Below are 16,795 nucleotides of genomic sequence, written 5' to 3'. Positions count from 1 at the left end.
CACGATATCACGGCTTGCAGCTCGTTACAACCAAACAGGTATAACAAATGACCGTTTACCTACAGGCAGACATCGAGTCACCACTGCAGCCCAAGATTTGTATAGCCAGGTACTACATTTGCGTAATCGTACTGCCACGGGTGAGACCACAGCAGCCAGGGGGCCTGGACTTCGGAGGATATCCGGTCAAACTGTACGGAACAGGTTGAGAGAGATTGGTCTGAGAGCAAGGAGACCCGATGTCAGGACCGTGCTACGTTGTCACCATCGCGCTCAACGTCTCCGTTATCTAAAATTATCCACGTGGTTGTATAGACATTTCCTTCTTCTAAACTGATGTAAAAGTTCATGCACTAAAGTCTATTTGTGGAGGAGTTATACATGTTTGAAAATACAACATTTTTGCAACAGATTTCTGGCCTATGCGTTTCTGTTTTGGGATAGTAAAGTACGTGAAATACTGGGCAAACATCCAGCACGTGTGATGCTGGGTAAACTACTCTGTTGTGTGACAACTGTGATACTGTGTATATCTCTAGCACGTGTGAAACTATGTATGCTTGTCACATCTGTACTTTTAACACACATGCTTTTCTGATAGCCCCGAGAATGAATTATGACATTTGAAGGAGCAGATAAATATCTTTCCAAAGAAGTTCACCAATTGGATAAGCTGTTTTTTCGTTTTAGTTTACACTTTACATTTTTTTGGGTGGAAATGATGGATGGAAATGGGACAGTCATGTCATTTTGTGAATATTTGTTTTAGAATTCGAATATAATAACTTTGATAATAACGAACTGAAAGCGACCACTTATTGTTGTAGTGAGTGAGTGAGTATGGTTTTACACCACCTTTAGCAATATTCCGGCAGGGGACAGCAGACATGGGCTTCAGACATTGCAGCCCATGTGGACAATCGAACCGGGTGTTTGGCATGCCAGCTTATTGTTGTAACAGTAGTTCATTATGTGCATTTCATCTGAAATACTAGTATACATGTTGCCAAGAGCGAAACAAGTCGTCTATTTGAGTCAGTTTGTTATTACCGAGTTCCTTAGATGTAGCTTACTGTATTGCCCACGCTTTGAGAATACCATGGCTGTCTGACCTGCATATGTGTGATTGGCTGCTTGGAGAGCATCGCACATTGTCATGTGATTGGAGCATCTCCAGTTTCAGTTAAACTTTATAAACGTAAACACACATTCATTGCAGAATATCACACCCAGAACACGCAACAATCATATTTAGCAAAAGAACATACTTTATTTACAATCTGTTGTCATTGTATATATGAAATCCATTCATCAAATCACAAAGTTAGGACTCACCTAATGGAAGATTCATGCCCAATGACAACATGTTTGGTGTGGAAACACTGACCCCGTGGGAAGTCTTTACATATGGCAGAGGGAAGCACCAGAAATGGGCTTCACACACTGTACCCATGTGAGGAATCAACCCAGGTTTTCAGGATGATGAGCAAACGCTTTAACCACTACCCTACTGCCCTTCCTGGTCCTGTAACATTTACAAGGTCATTACAACTTCTAGTTGAAAAACACTTGTTTGGAAAAATATTTTGTATACACACATCTTATAATGCAGGTCATTAAATGCATTGCATACACGTAATTCATGTCACAGACTAGCAATGTGTCCAGTGTACTTAGCCTGGTCTCCCCTAACTTTCTCAGGCTTGTCGGATTGCCAATATCCATAATATAGAAAGTTGCAATACTTGGCATTCATACCCTTGTGTCTGAGTACCAGCGTTTGTTTGTTTGTTGTTAAATGCCTCACTCATTAGGCCACTTTGAAATTTAGTTCTACGGGTAAAACTTCGCTATTTACATTTAGAAAATGCAGTAAACTGGTTAGTTGGTTTCGTTGCTTACCGCTGCACTCAGCAATAATGCAGCTATATGGCAGCAGTCTGCAAATACTCAAGTCTGGACCAGACAATCCAGTGATCAACGCCACCAGCATCAATCTACGCAACTGGGATACAATAACATGTTTCCACCAAGTCAGCGAGTCTGTCCACCTGATCCCACCTGTCGCCTCTTACGCACACAGCTATGAAGACACAGTCACTGTCTGTGATGTTGACGGAACAGGGGTCTTTTCTCTCTTCTTCTGCTGAAGAGCTCTCTGTCCCTCTAACTGCTGTGAATAAGCATCTCGTAAACACCGGAAAGCTTGAAGTGTGGAGTAGGGGGTTTGTGTGATAGGATCAAAATACTTTGCAGGTTGGCGTGTGATTGGACAGAGTTGTTTGGCAGGTGGGCGTGGCCTCTTCTGGGGGAACACATCCTTGTATGTGCCTTCATCTGTGAAGGTAATAAATGTCCGTTCACATCGTTCCCCCGTCCTCACAACATCCACCTTCCTGTGTCCTCACAACATCCACCTTCCTGTGGGCATCGGAACTGAAGACAGAATCGTTACAGTGAGCAGTATTTCAGGTATTTCATCGGAACTGAAGACAGAATCGTTACAGTGAGCAGTATTTCAGGTATTTCATCGGAACTGAAGACAGAATCGTTACAGTGAGCAGTATTTCAGGTATTTCATCGGAACTGAAGACAGAATCGTTACAGTGAGCAGTATTTCAGGTATTTCATCGGAACTGAAGACAGAATAGTTACAGTGAGCAGTATTTCAGGTATTTCATGAGGACGGAAAACCCAAAGACAATGTGATGTAGTACCATTTTCGCAAAAGCATACTGATAAATCGAGAATCATTAACAGAAAAAATAGGGAATTAAATCTTTGATCAGCAGATGCTTGAATAAGCAAAGGGGGACAACTCATAATCCTTCCCCTTGTCTGGAGAAGTCTTATGAATATCGTATTTCTTAATGAAAATCTCACACCAGTTTGCGATTTTAGCCACAGGTTCAATACATTAGTCTTGAAAAATCCAATTCTGGATAACACTAAAAATTTGTAGTCATCACAAATGGCTAAAAAGTGATGAAATTGTTGACGCATTTGTTTTGGGCACAGATTGTCAGAAATCACTGGCAATGTTGGAGTGTTTTAAGTTTGGCGAAATGCTGATTTAAACAGTATCGTTGTTACATCACAGCATGTCACCTTCGTTTGAGAGCCTGGAGATACTCCAAGGTATCATGGGTTTCTGAAAATATGTCAATCGACACAACATTTCAGGCCACGTAGCCACTGTAAGTGGCACTGAATGACACAGGCCTTTTGCACAATTACATCAGATCATGGCCAAACATTTTAACAAAAGGAGACATGAACTTGATCGGCCAAGAGTGCCATGCCTTTTACAATAATCTCATATTACGGCAAAACATTTAAACAAAAGGAGCTGTGACCATGACGATCTATGTAACCTCTGAATATCCAACCTGTCGTCATCCACGTTGACGTCTGGCTCCGTGACGATCTCCTCCACAACAGGCATTGCAAGAGACTGGTATCTGATGATCGGACCTCGGTACGCCTGCTTTGTTACCCGCTCACTTTCTTCTTCTCAGATTCCAGACGTTCGTACGTTTCTGACAACATAACAGGTGATTCTGAAGCAATGTTTATGTCATGATAGATTGGAGACATAGTACCCTGGATAAAGATGGATGGACAGTGAGCAGCAATGGGCAACTTTCCATGGTAGTTAACACGATAGACTGGAGACATAGTACCCTGGATAAAGATGGATGGACAGTGAGCAGCAATGGGCAACTTTCCATGGTAGTTAACACGATAGACTGGAGACATAGTACCCTGGATAAAGATGGATGGACAGTGAGCAGCAATGGGCAACTTTCCTTCAAGATTGAGAAAGGGCAATCATGGCGGGAAACAAAACCAATACTCGTGTTAGAGGTAATCCATCAGACTTGTCACATACTTTTTCCCCAAACGTTTCCATCACACCTGAAAACAGCTTCGGGAAACGCCACAAATTCACATATTTCAGTAATTATTTTGACCAGCAAATTCTAGAAACAAGTAGGGCTTCCACGGGTACTCGAGCACTCGAGGACGAGTCGGGTTCAGCTGGACTCGAGTCCATTTTCAAGGACTCGAGGACTCGAAAAGGGGAGATAACTCGAATTATTTGACGTTGACAGACTGTCTGTCATGTGCTAAGCACGAGCGACCGTTAACGTCTAATATTAAGATAAAATGTAACTTTATTATCCCGGAGGAAATTCTTATACATCCAAACTGTCTCAAAATGAATATATACACAGTTCACAAAAATATACACAATAATTACATGCTCAAAACGAATGTTATTTACAAAAAAAACTGACATGATATAATTCAATTAACCACATAGGTAAAGAGGCTGAATAATTCTAGTTCTAATCATATGATGGTGATTCAAAATATTTGTTGCATTCACGAATACTTGATGGTATGAAAGACTATCGAGCTCTGTTTGTTTTGAGGGAAGGTAACCTACAGCAGCGTCCAGAAGGGAAGTAGTTCAAAATGGTGAGATCAAATATATCAACTATCAAATCTCATTTTAGCTGCCTTTTTGACAATCTGGCGCTCATAGATAAAGGGAATATACTCGAAAGACACTCCAGAAATTTTGCAAGCAGTATTAACAATTTTGAAATGTTTGTTTTTGTTGCGATGAGACAGATCCCCATACCAACATAGAAAATTGTAGGTCAACACACTTTGAATAAAGGTTTGATAAAAAACTGTCATTACTGTTTTGTCAATGCCTTGACGATAATAATGTTCAGAATCAGAAATTAGGCCAGTAACAGTGGCGTCATCTGCGAATTTCACAGAAAACACATCATTTAATGACAAGTAACAGTCATTGGTATACAAAACGAAGAGTACGGATGAAGGAACACAGCCATGTGGAACTCCAGTAGAGGTTGAGAGAAAAGAAGATTGATAGCCATTGACACTGACATACTGAGTTCTATGTACCCTGAATTCTTTAAGCCATCTGATAATGTTTTCATCAACACCTAGATTAAATAGTTTACTCCTCACACGGTGTGGCTGTATGGTATTAGTTGTTACAAGTCTGCAGATGAGAGTAAATATTATACATCGTTTTAGATTTCACTTCTTAAAATGATTAGGCAACTATCTTGACAATTGATAGACATAGAGAAAGGTAAAAAATAAAATTTATGGGCGTATCTTGATCTGGATAGTGAAAAGAGCAAAATAACCAAATGCCGCCTGTGCGGTATATCACTGCGTTTTGCAGGCAGTACAAGAAGTACGAAGAAAAAAACATTTGTCAAGTAAACATCCAAATACTGATTCTGACCAATAGGAAATGTTAGTCACATGACGATATGAAGTCGGAAAGAAGTAAGTGTTCACTTGTGTGATCGGAACAGGTCATGCAATTTACGCTATCGTTTGCTTGAAAGGTATGAATTTCGAGTACTCGGGTCCGAGTCGAGTCTCACCCCTCAAGTACTCGAGTCCAAAAAAATGGACTCGTTGAAGCCCTAGAAACAAGCAATCTTTAGTCCTTCATGAGTCTGTTAAATTGTCAAAGAAAGATTACATAGATAAATTAAAAAACACCCCCCAACCCCCAACTACCACACCATACATGCTGGTTCTAGGCACTTGAACTTAACTTAGTTTGTTGATGAAAGAAGAAGATTAGGCACTCACTCACAAAATGCAGTGCCACATCAAACCAGCTCAGAATGCCTACAGTCCTATGTGCAGTGTTTATGTCTAGACACGTTTAGCAGTGAGACAGATTCCAGGTGTTTCTGAAGTTTAAAGCAGCAGATGCTTGGGTTGGCAGCTACTGAATGGATGATGTTCACGTTTACTGTCCCGGTGTACTTTCTGGCATTGTTTCCCTACATCACGATTTATCAAATTCAAGACTGGATTAGTCCAAGGCCATTGTCACACACCGCGAAAATATAGACAGTACGAGAATAAACACCAACAGATTCTGTCAAGCACAACTGACTATGCTAAGCACAACTGACTATGCTAAGCACAACTGGCTATGCTAAGCACAACTGACTATGCTAAGCACAACTGACTATGCTAAGCAAAACTGACTATGCTAAGCACAACTGACTATGCTAAGCACAACTCACCCAGACTCTTGAGATTCAACTGTTCTGTGATCTTAGCTTCAGCCAGAAGTTCGTCCTGCGTGAGTCGTCTGACGGACGTCACATTCTTCTTGGCCGCAATCTCCTTCATCATCTTGTTCTTCTGTTCTCGCTCCTGCTCACGCTTGGCGGTCGCCTGGGACTTCACAGCTGTCGAATGGCGCAGCGATTTCCTCTCTACAATACACACAGGCCAGTGGTTTCATGAGTATTTCAACTATAGCGTAACACTGTTGTGTCAAACTTTGACAGGTCCAGTTCACAAGGGTCTGGAGGTAAAACCTTAGTCGTTACCTATTACCTAACTAGCTATTATGTTACATTTATGTTGAAAAGCATCTTAAAATATTTCTGAGGTTCCTCCTGGATAAGGGGCGGTGGGGTAGCCTAGTGGTTAAAGCGCTTGCTCGTCATGCCGAAGACCAGGGTTGGATTCTCCATATGGGTATAATGTGTGAAGCCCATTTCTGGTGTCGCCGACCGTGACATTGCTGGAATATTGCTAAAAGCGGCGTAAACCCATATTCAGTCGGTCAGTCAGTCCTCCTGGGTAAAGCATAGATTGAAGTACTTGGGTTTAGTACCATCAAGGATTCAAAGCCACACTCTCAGAATGAAGCATCTAATCGCCAGCACACAAAGTCAGCAACTGATCCCACTCAACCACTGCACCTTCAGTATGCTATGTTTAGAATTACACTTCCTCGTATCACAGTTACATTGATCGATACTCGTGCTGTTTATCACCGGATTGTCTGGTCCAGGCTAAATCATTCATAGACCGCCATAACATAGCTGGAATATAGCTGAACGCCACAATGAGCACACTTGCCCTTATTATTATGTTTTACAGATAACAAATATCAAGCAGCAGAGAGGGTTAGGGTGATCCTGGCACAGTCAGGCTGATAAGGCTCATCATCAGCTCAGGGCCCTCGCCCCCTCTACACCCAGCCCAGACAGCAAATGGGAGTGTTGTCATTATTGTAATTAATACACAATTACGCAGAAGTTTTTACATGGTCAGTGATATAAAAATATTCTGGGAAGGTGTATCAATTATTTACAACCCACAAACACTGTCGGAGTTTCTTTAAATGGCATTTAGAAGCTGGTATGATGAAAGCGAACGCTTTTATGGATAGACAACTTCTTTATCACAATCGATTTGGCGAGGATGCTAAGATCATCGTTTCTTGTTAGTATCTGCACTGAATATATTGGAATAAAGATGTTGTCTGTCCATAAAAAGTGTTCCTCTTCACTGACTGAGTTCTGTGAGGAAAATTCTACCGTTTGAGGAGTAGATCTGGACGGAAGAAATCTCAGACTTGGTTTTGTGTTTCCTCTTCTCTGTTGGCTTCTTCTCCGTTGTGTCCCTCTTCTCCGTTGTGTCCCTCTTCTTCACTGGTTCCTGGAGAGGAAGGAATGTTCTTCATGCTGTTATAAATATTTTGCCTGTGATTCTGTTGTATTGGATTGGCTAACTATGCAAACGTAACGTCATGCTATATTAACATGTTATATTTGGGATTACACATTCTCAGTAAAGCACAGATTAGTGTTGGTAATTGGTTAAAATCTCATAATTGATGATTGGTTCATTACAATAATGGTTATGGTCATTTATGAAATTTGTTAATGCACATAAAAATAAGGAAAAAAACATAGTTCTTTTGGGGCTTTTTGGCAAAATTTCACGTCTTTAAAGGATGACTAGTATGTTAGGAACATAAATTTCTTGGAGCCTTTAAGATAAATTCAATCATGACTTGAAACGAGCTTGTAGTGCTTACAAAATGTAACAGACAAAACCAACCATGTGAAAAATATTGTTAATGAAAACAAGTGTTCCAAAATTGGTTGTGTTCGATTATGAGAAATTGTGATCGATTGCTTGGTCGTCTAGTCACTACGACCAATCTTCAATTATTTCAATTAATCGGACCACCACTAGTACAGATACTACAACTTTGTTGGTTTAAGTCCCATGCGAGATTTGAACCCATCTCCTCAGAGGAAGGACCTAATCGCCAGCACACAAAGTCAGTTGTCTAACTCATTCAGTCACCATGGTTTCCACTCATGTTAAGGTGAGACGGATAAATTAGATCCTGGGTGTGGGTTTGAATCCCGCATGGGACTTAACCCAACAAAACTACTACAATCAGCATTGTAAACGATAGTTGTATAGGCATCGCTGTCGAGTAACAGACACTGCCTAAGTGTATATGCACTTCAGTCACTGAACAAAGGGAGGTAACAACATTCACCCAGCTAGTGAAACAATGCAAGGATAGTCGATACTGGTTTTCAGATTTTAATTACAAGAACTATTCTTTATCTGAAAACTTTCATATCCAAGCCCCTTTTTTACGCTGTCCTTACCTCAGAAGCCTTCGGATCCATGCCTCACTTTTTACGGAGTTTTTACCTTAAAAGCCTTCATATCCATGCCTCACTTTTTACGGAGTTTTTACCGTATAAGCCTTCATATCCATGCCTCACTTTTTACAGAGTTTTTACCTTATAAGCCTTCGTATCCATGCCTCACTTTTTACGGAGTTTTTACCTTAAAAGCCTTCATATCCACGCCTCACTTTTTATGCAGTTTTTACCTTATAAGCCTTCATATCCACGCCTCACTTTTTATGCAGTTTTTACCTTATAAGCCTTCGTATCCACGCCCCTCTTTTTTCGCAGAGGTTCGTCATCTTCCAAGTCACTTCGGGCTTCGTCATTTTCATCAATGTCAATGTCAGAATCTGTTGCCTCGGACTCTGAATCCTCAGACTGGTAATCATTGTCTTCAACTTCCTGAGAGTAAAACAAAGCATTTCATCATAACGCTCGTTTGAGTAATAGCCATGAAGACCATGGAAAATAAATTCAGAAATGTTACCATGGTTATTAAAATGTTCGGAAAATGTTGATAAACTAATCACAACAAAAATAGTCTTTGGTAATATTGCATACCATAATTATAACATTTACAATACACATTTATACATATTTGCTAAGCCTCTTTCATGCAGTTTCATTTAGTGATCTATCACTCACTGGGTACACTGCTTGTGTCAGGATTTTACAACACTAGGGATCCAGATAATTAATCATAATAATAAATGACAATTAGTCCATTTACTGACAGCATGCTCATAGTGCAGGATTATCATTATCCAAGATAACCCAAGCTGTCAAGGAGGTGCTTGAAGGTTAATAGTCAAATGACATATCCCATCGGGTACCCACTTTCTGCTGGGTGTTACAGAGGCAATTTTGAACAAATTCACTTGCCTAAGGTGAGACCACATGTGTCACATGTGCTTTGCTGTGGGGGGAGCACTGAAGTCCTAGAAACTCTCCGGAGTCAAGCTGCCATAGTGCCAAACACAGCCACACATCCAAAGACTCCCCCCGCTCAACATACCTTAACTTCAACTGATTTGTGACAAGGGCCCCGTTTCACAAAGCTCTCGTAACTTTTCTCGTAGCATTCGTACCTCCTATACTGTAACATAGGGAGTATAAATGCTACGAGAAAAGTTACGAGATCTTAGGCTTACGAAAGTTTTGTGAAACGGGGCCCTGACCTCTGTGCAAAGGACCACAGGATAACCCAAATTACTAGGGGTGTCACGATACACCAATCTCACGATACGATACGTATCACGATTTTAAGGTCACGATACGATACGTATCGCGATACATAATTATCGCGCCTTTTCATACCATTACCTTACCGGCAACGTACGCGTTCGCTGACTGGTCCATCAAAATAGTCTAGCCAATCACAAAAGCTGTTAGTTTCCAACCTATTTTTTAAGTAAAGCTAGCTACATCTATTTATCGGAGCGGTCTGGTATAATTTTACTATCAAGACTTTGACGGAGATGGATATAGCATAAAAATTTGAATCGATAAAGTTTTAAAATAGGAATCGATACACGCAAGCATGTATCGCGTATCGTATCGTCAGTAAACATGTATCGATGTATCGATACATTCGCGTATCGCGACACCCCTACAAATTACCAATTCCATGGTTCCTTACAGGGGGGTTTAAGGGTTCTGTCAAGAAATAACATAGTAGTGTGCTGTACATTAAGATGTAAGATGTATGTCCATAACTAAAACTTTACATTTCTGGCTGGGAATTTGGTACAATGAATGTTACTACTTATGAGCCCCTTTGAACACAATAAATACAGAATGTGAAATAGTTTCCAAATTTTGGTAACCATTCGGCTAGCTGTGACTGAAAGTTACTAGCCCACAAAATAATTCAGAAGCCTGAAATTTGAATGTAGAACCTAAGCCAAAGATTACAAAAGGGTAAAATACCATCAAATACAAATAACAAAACACATGTCTGAATTTCTGAAATATTTTGTTTAGGCTCAAATAACTTAGGTAAGTCACACAGGAATCAGTCCTGTATGTAAAAATAATTATTACTCAAAAAGTTGGAGAGAGTGACATATTTACAAAATGACACTATGAAAGTTCACGAGCCAGTCGGGCCAATGACTGCTGAGATTTACTGGCCCAACTGGATTTCCACGGGTTAACGAGCCAGCCGCTATTTCACACACAATAAACATATTATCTAGAACATTAAATCCCCATACAGGTATTTACTAAGAGCCTTTTTTGAATGGTGATGCAGTTCAAATCTAGAAGTAGAACATTAAATCACCCTACAGATATTTATTAAGAGCCTTTGTTTGACAGTGATGTGGTTCAAATTTAGAACATTAAATTCCCATACAGGTATTTATTAAGTTCCTTTGTTTGATGGAGATGTGGTTCAAATTTATAGAAACCCCATACAACTATTCATAAAGTACCTTTCTTTGATGGTAATGCGGTTCAAATCTAGAACATTAAATCCCCATATAGCTATTTATTAAGTGCCTATTAAGTAAATTCTGAGACCATGAGAAATTTGTAATTGAACATGGGAAATGTAAAATTCATTAGCTGTATGGGGCCAAATAGCTTCCAGGGGCGGATACAGCTTTTTGAGAAAGGGGGGGTGCACACTATTGAGAAAAGGGAGGGTGCACACTTCATTTTCACCCGAGTTCAATGGTCATTTAATAAACTTTCAGGACAAAAGGGGGGGGTGGGTGGGTGTGTGTGCGCAACCCCCTCTGGATCCGCCTATGGCTTCCCCTGAGAAGATGTTGGGAAATCATTCTCGTGATCTTTGATCACTGCTTCGTTATTTCAAGAATGACCGATTTCCACTGCTCCTGTTGCTAATAAATTGAGAAATTCTGTGCTCAGTTAATTTCCCTTGACAGCTGCTGGTAGTGCATGCCATACGATTTAATTGTGTTAACATGAGGCACTGGCGGAAAGGATGTACATCATATACTCATCAAATTTTCTCTCTTAATGTTTGTATTGTAATGTAATGGCGGTGTGTGGTCCTGTGCTCAAAGCTCAGGTCACAAATCGGTGAAGTTAAGCAGCGTCGAGCTCGGAGAGTCCTTGGATGGGTGACCGTGTTTGGCAGCTTGACTCCTGAGAGTTTCTAGGACTTAAGTCCTGCCCCACAATGAAGCACATGTGACACATGTGTTCTAACCTTAGGCAAGTGAGTTTGTTCAAAATTGTCTCTGTTCACCCAGCAGGAAAATGGATACCCGGTGGAAAAAGTCATATGACTATAACCTTCTAGCTCCTAACAGGCAGCTTGGGTTATCCGGGGTAATAATGTGCTGTGCCTTGATTGTTATCGCTATGAGCATACCTAGTGTGGTGTTTGGCGCTATATAAATGGACACATTATTATTATTATTATTAATGTTTCCCATATTATGAGAGATGTAGGTTGGCATGACATACAGTGGTTGGCCATAACTGAGTCATCATTTGTGGAATTTCCATAGACTTACATGTTATTTAACTGTTGCAAGAATAATTTTCATAAATTGAGTAGAAGTCATTTTATTTTGATATTTTGCAAACATCTTGGAAATCATCTTCAGCTACGTGTACATAATTTTCTTTCATCTTTCCATGGATTAGCTATCGAATGACACCTGATTAAGCAACATAAGTACAACTTAATTTTAAACCATCCCATAGAATGATAGCCATGTTAAACCTGATTGGTATGTCAAATATAAGTTGTTTAAATAGTTGCAGTTTTATTAATAATCATTGGAAAATTGAATGGAAATTATGTGTATGTAGCTGAGATGATTTCCCAGCTGGTAGATAAGTATTGAAAGCAATTTGACCAAAACTAAATTTATGAAAATTATTCTTGCAAGAGTTAATTAAGATGGGAATTTCACTAATGACGATTCACTTATGGCCAACTACTGTATGTGTGCATTTGTACTCGACATACCTTCATGGTGCATGTTAATTTCACTAATGACGACTCACTAATGGCCAACTACTGTATGTGTGCATTCGTACTCGACATACCTTCATGTCATTGCATATTGGTACCCTAGAAATTGTACATGTCAGTTCACACACTGGACATTTAAAAAGATTACTCAAGAGCAGATAAAACAAGTGAAGAAAAAAGCAGGTGGTAAACAATCCAACCAATACTGTCTAGGTTACCATGGTTACTGGGTGAACAAACATCAGACATGTGAGATATCAGAGATATTGACATACTTTTCACATTTACAAGATATATAAACATAATGAATTATAATGGAAAGCTCACTTCAGTGTTTGCGTTTGCCTGCTTCCAAGACATTCAAAACAACTTCAGGGTTATACCTGAGCTTTCACTGTTTCAGTATAATCATTGGCAATTTGACCAAAAAACACATACCAGTGATCACTAATAGGCTAATTTTCAAATTCAGTTCAACAGTTAAATATAAGATATTTACATTTACAACATACAGTAAATGAAGCCGAGAATGGCAAACTCTTCACGTGTCAAACATAGAGAGATTTACGAAGTATGAAATTCTTAGCGGTCATTTCACCAATTGTGCTTTGCCTAAATAATATTATATATTATTTAGCACTTTGAGCATCCACTTAGTGATTGGATATAAATTTCAGCATTATTATCATGTATTATTATATCAAGAAACAGAGAACTGGGGGAAATATTAATCCTTTTGGCATCCAGGGACTAATAAAGTTGAGATGATTTGGGTGATGATTGTGGAAAGTTTGATTTAGTATACTGTGTGTTTAGTCTCTGCAGAAAGGGTACATTTCCCTGTAGAACCAAAAGGGTTAAATCTCAGCTGTAATCAGCTACACATGTCCATTCTTCCTTTGTTAAACAATACCAAGCACATGGTATTTGACAAATACTGTTTGTGTTGTATGGCATGAAGCCAGCGTAGTGCTGCTCTGTAATATACTCAAATTAAATGATGAAGTTCTTGCTACTGTGCATTGAGCTGCAAATCACTTAAGTCTCTGAATTTTTGGTCCAGACTTATTTATTCACTGGCTGGTGTAACAAAAGCTGGAATATTGTGTGACAAGTGAGTATCAGAGCACTGAAAGATTCTGTGCAGGAAAGTGAGTAGTCTCACCTCTGTGAAACCCCCGTAAGTCGTCTTATAGAAGTCATCTTCCTCCTCATCGTCAAGGAGACGAGCCATTTTTGCACCAGCATTACTCCTCTTCTCTCGGGTTGCTGCCATTGTTACCTGAACAAATGCTGAAAATGAAGATTTCTCGTAAGTATTTTTTAAGCATTCAGCTATAGTCTGTTTGCAAGAAATATATACAGATGAATTTCACTTTAAACAAAAAAGTAAATCAAATTAAGTGAAATTAAGATTGCGAATCCTCATAATTTTAACTTGCCAAATAAACATTTAAATCTCAGAATTTTATTCAACTTATGATGAAAGTTGTTTAACAAACAATCATTGATTCAAATCGCCATTTGTATTACAAGGGGGTTAGCGCAATAGTTGGAATAGTGAAACAAATGCACGTGCGGTTCGTGATGAGCGTGAACTTAGACCAACCCTACTTGTTCTTGTTGTTTCATTTAAAGTGCATTCCCCCTTGTAATACAAACCAATAATAGTGATTTGAAACTATAATCGTTTGTTAAACAAACTAATGTTTGACAGAAATATATAATTAACTTTTCAACTTGCAGAATACAAGATTCATCCTCGTGATCTCTGTAGACAGGGCTCGGTCTTGTGCTTTGTTACTTGCACTGGTGCAACACAATCTTACAAAGTGCAACCTAGTTATTAGTCTAACTTGCACCAGGTGCAAGTCACTTTTTGAATGGGTACACTTCTTAATAAAACATCTAAATAATGCAATAGCGTATTTCTTTCAATCCATATTGCAATAAAAGCACTTTGCAAATGGAATTTAGCTGGTGCAACTAGGTTTTTTATTTTAAGTTGCATCTGGTGCAAGTAGGTTAACATCTCTTAAATCGAGCCCTGTTAGAGCAAATGACGATAGTGTTGTGTTTATTCACGACTGTCAAGCAACCACCATGCGTGGGGATTTTACAGGAAACTTTAATCACCCTGTGCTGTGTTCACATCCAAATTCCAATCGAGTTGGTTTCAAGGTGATTGATTTAATAAGGGTCAAGCGCTTCACTTAGTTCAAGAGACAGTAGGCTGTCTCTCGTACATGTTACGTCTCTCACTGATGGGGAGGAGAATAGCAGAGGTAATCTGTATGAAGGATGGCTACACAAGGTATTCCATGCCAGTGGTGGTTCATACAATCACAACAATTAATATTGATTGACAACCGTGTGACGATCAAATTGGTGTAGATATGGTGATCATACCTTCAAGCACTGTTAATAATTCTCTCTAATTGCAAGTAAAGTGTTAGCAAATTTGAATTTCAATCTTGTATTTGTAATTTTCAGAGTAAAATATGTCAGTTATGATTTAACAAGTGGCGAACATATTGTAAATTTGTTTTTGCAGCTCTCGGCTATCAACTTGTCAAAGAACACAGTTGTTTGTGTCACATAACAATTAAATTAGAAACCATATACCTTACTCCTTTTCAAATAACTGACGATAGCAACAAGTGGTGCATCAAGGTAATGCTTCTCGTCTAGAGCAGAGGTTAGACTTAAGTCAGTGAATGAAATTGACAAGCAAGCTTTGGCCTTAAATTCTAGTTTAAAACCTCAAAACTAGCCGAGAGACATGATGCGGTCCCATACACAGGTTGGGGAAACCTACCGATAAGCCTATAAATTAGTATTATAGGCCGTTCTGCCTATTTTGCTATAGGCGGATCGGCTATATTTGAACATTTTTCTAATTATTTCATAAATTATCAATTTCCGCACGAAATGGTTATATATGATCATAAAAATGAATAGCTTAAAGATGTCCTCAGCTTGAAAAAAATAATTTTTTGGACAAAATTGACATTTATATCATTTTCAGGAAAAGATGTTTAATTAAGAACACAATTTTGCATAGATTTTCCTTTTGAAAACTAAAACTGAATATCTATGTCATTAATTTTTAGTTAAAATTGTCAAAAATATTATAGACTTATATTTAATTAGAAATTTCAAAACTCCTTTATTATGTGATGAACATTCACAAAAAAGGGTTTGAATGAAAACCTTAGGACATTTATGATTGATTTGATAAATATCATAATTATAGAAAATGGGCAGAACTGCATAACCCGTTTGGGCTATCACAGGCCGATCGGTTGGTTTCCCCAACCTGATACAGTCCACTCGAGAGCTGCAGACAGTGCAGTGCGGTTCATCGGTGCATCGTGATGGGTTAGTATCGCTGCTCTGTGCTACCCCAAAACCACTGAGATCGGAACACTGCAGTCAACATATAATAACACGAGCTCTTGCAACACACCTGTCTCCAGCAATCTTTCTATTCAAGAGATATTTCTACAAATCATCAACACACCCAACACAACACAACCAATGCCGCCACCGGAAGTTTACACTTTCATTCCCTCCACAAACAAAGAGTAATGCTGATTATCTCCCTTGTCTCGTTTTCCAACAGAGTCCCGAGCATCGTACCCCGGGGACAAAGCTGAGGAGAGTCTAGAGCGTAAGGTCATGCAAGAAAACCGAAGACAGTTTCTTGTTTTTATTAAAATGGCCAACACACGAGATGTACAATAAGTTTTCCCCAAAACTTGTTTGGGTAACACCGATATCTTCCTTAATTGGCATTTAGAAGCTGGACTGATAAAGTGGAACACTTTTTATGGATAGACAACTTCTTTGTTGCAGTAGTAAAGAAGTTGTCTATCCATAAAAAGTGTTCAACTTTAACACCGATATGTTTAATACAAATGAACACACAACTCACTGTGAGTCAAAACGTGACCTTAATACTAACCTAACTCTGTGGGAGCGGTGGAGCAGCCTAATAAGCGTTCGCTCGTCACGCCGAAGACCCGGGTTCGATTCCCCACATGGGTACAATGTGTGAAGCCCATTTCTGGTGTCCTCAGCCGTGATATTGCTGGAATATTGCTAAAAGCGGCATAAAACCATACTCACTCACTCACACACTTTATAATGTGATATAGAAACTATGCAGTATTATAACTCACTCAAATGCGAGTTATAATCTACAATCATAACATAACTCACTATTTAAACTGTAGGTTACCACCATATAACATATACACACATAATAGATAATGGATACTGAAATTGAACATACTTTAAA

The 16,795-nt window shown here is 39.2% G+C and overlaps 1 protein-coding gene across 1 annotated transcript; it reads right to left on the bottom strand.

The window, feature by feature from the left end:
• Window positions 1-1,252: 1,252 nt before the first annotated feature.
• On the bottom strand, window positions 1,253-16,067 carry LOC124253937 (vacuolar protein sorting-associated protein 72 homolog). Its single transcript, XM_046687782.1, is given in 8 exon segments — window positions 1,253-2,396; window positions 3,375-3,499; window positions 3,502-3,539; window positions 6,102-6,296; window positions 7,413-7,533; window positions 8,784-8,936; window positions 13,658-13,785; window positions 15,962-16,067. Coding segments are annotated over 7 exon segments (1,056 nt in total). The 5' UTR covers window positions 13,769-13,785; window positions 15,962-16,067; the 3' UTR covers window positions 1,253-2,083.
• Between the last annotated feature and the right edge of the window lie 728 nt (window positions 16,068-16,795).

Source organism: Haliotis rubra, unplaced genomic scaffold (assembly GCF_003918875.1).
Source record: "Haliotis rubra isolate DU_JTF1 unplaced genomic scaffold, ASM391887v1 Scf559, whole genome shotgun sequence".
NCBI lineage: Eukaryota > Metazoa > Mollusca > Gastropoda > Lepetellida > Haliotidae > Haliotis > Haliotis rubra.
This window is presented reverse-complemented; position numbering and strand designations above follow the sequence as displayed.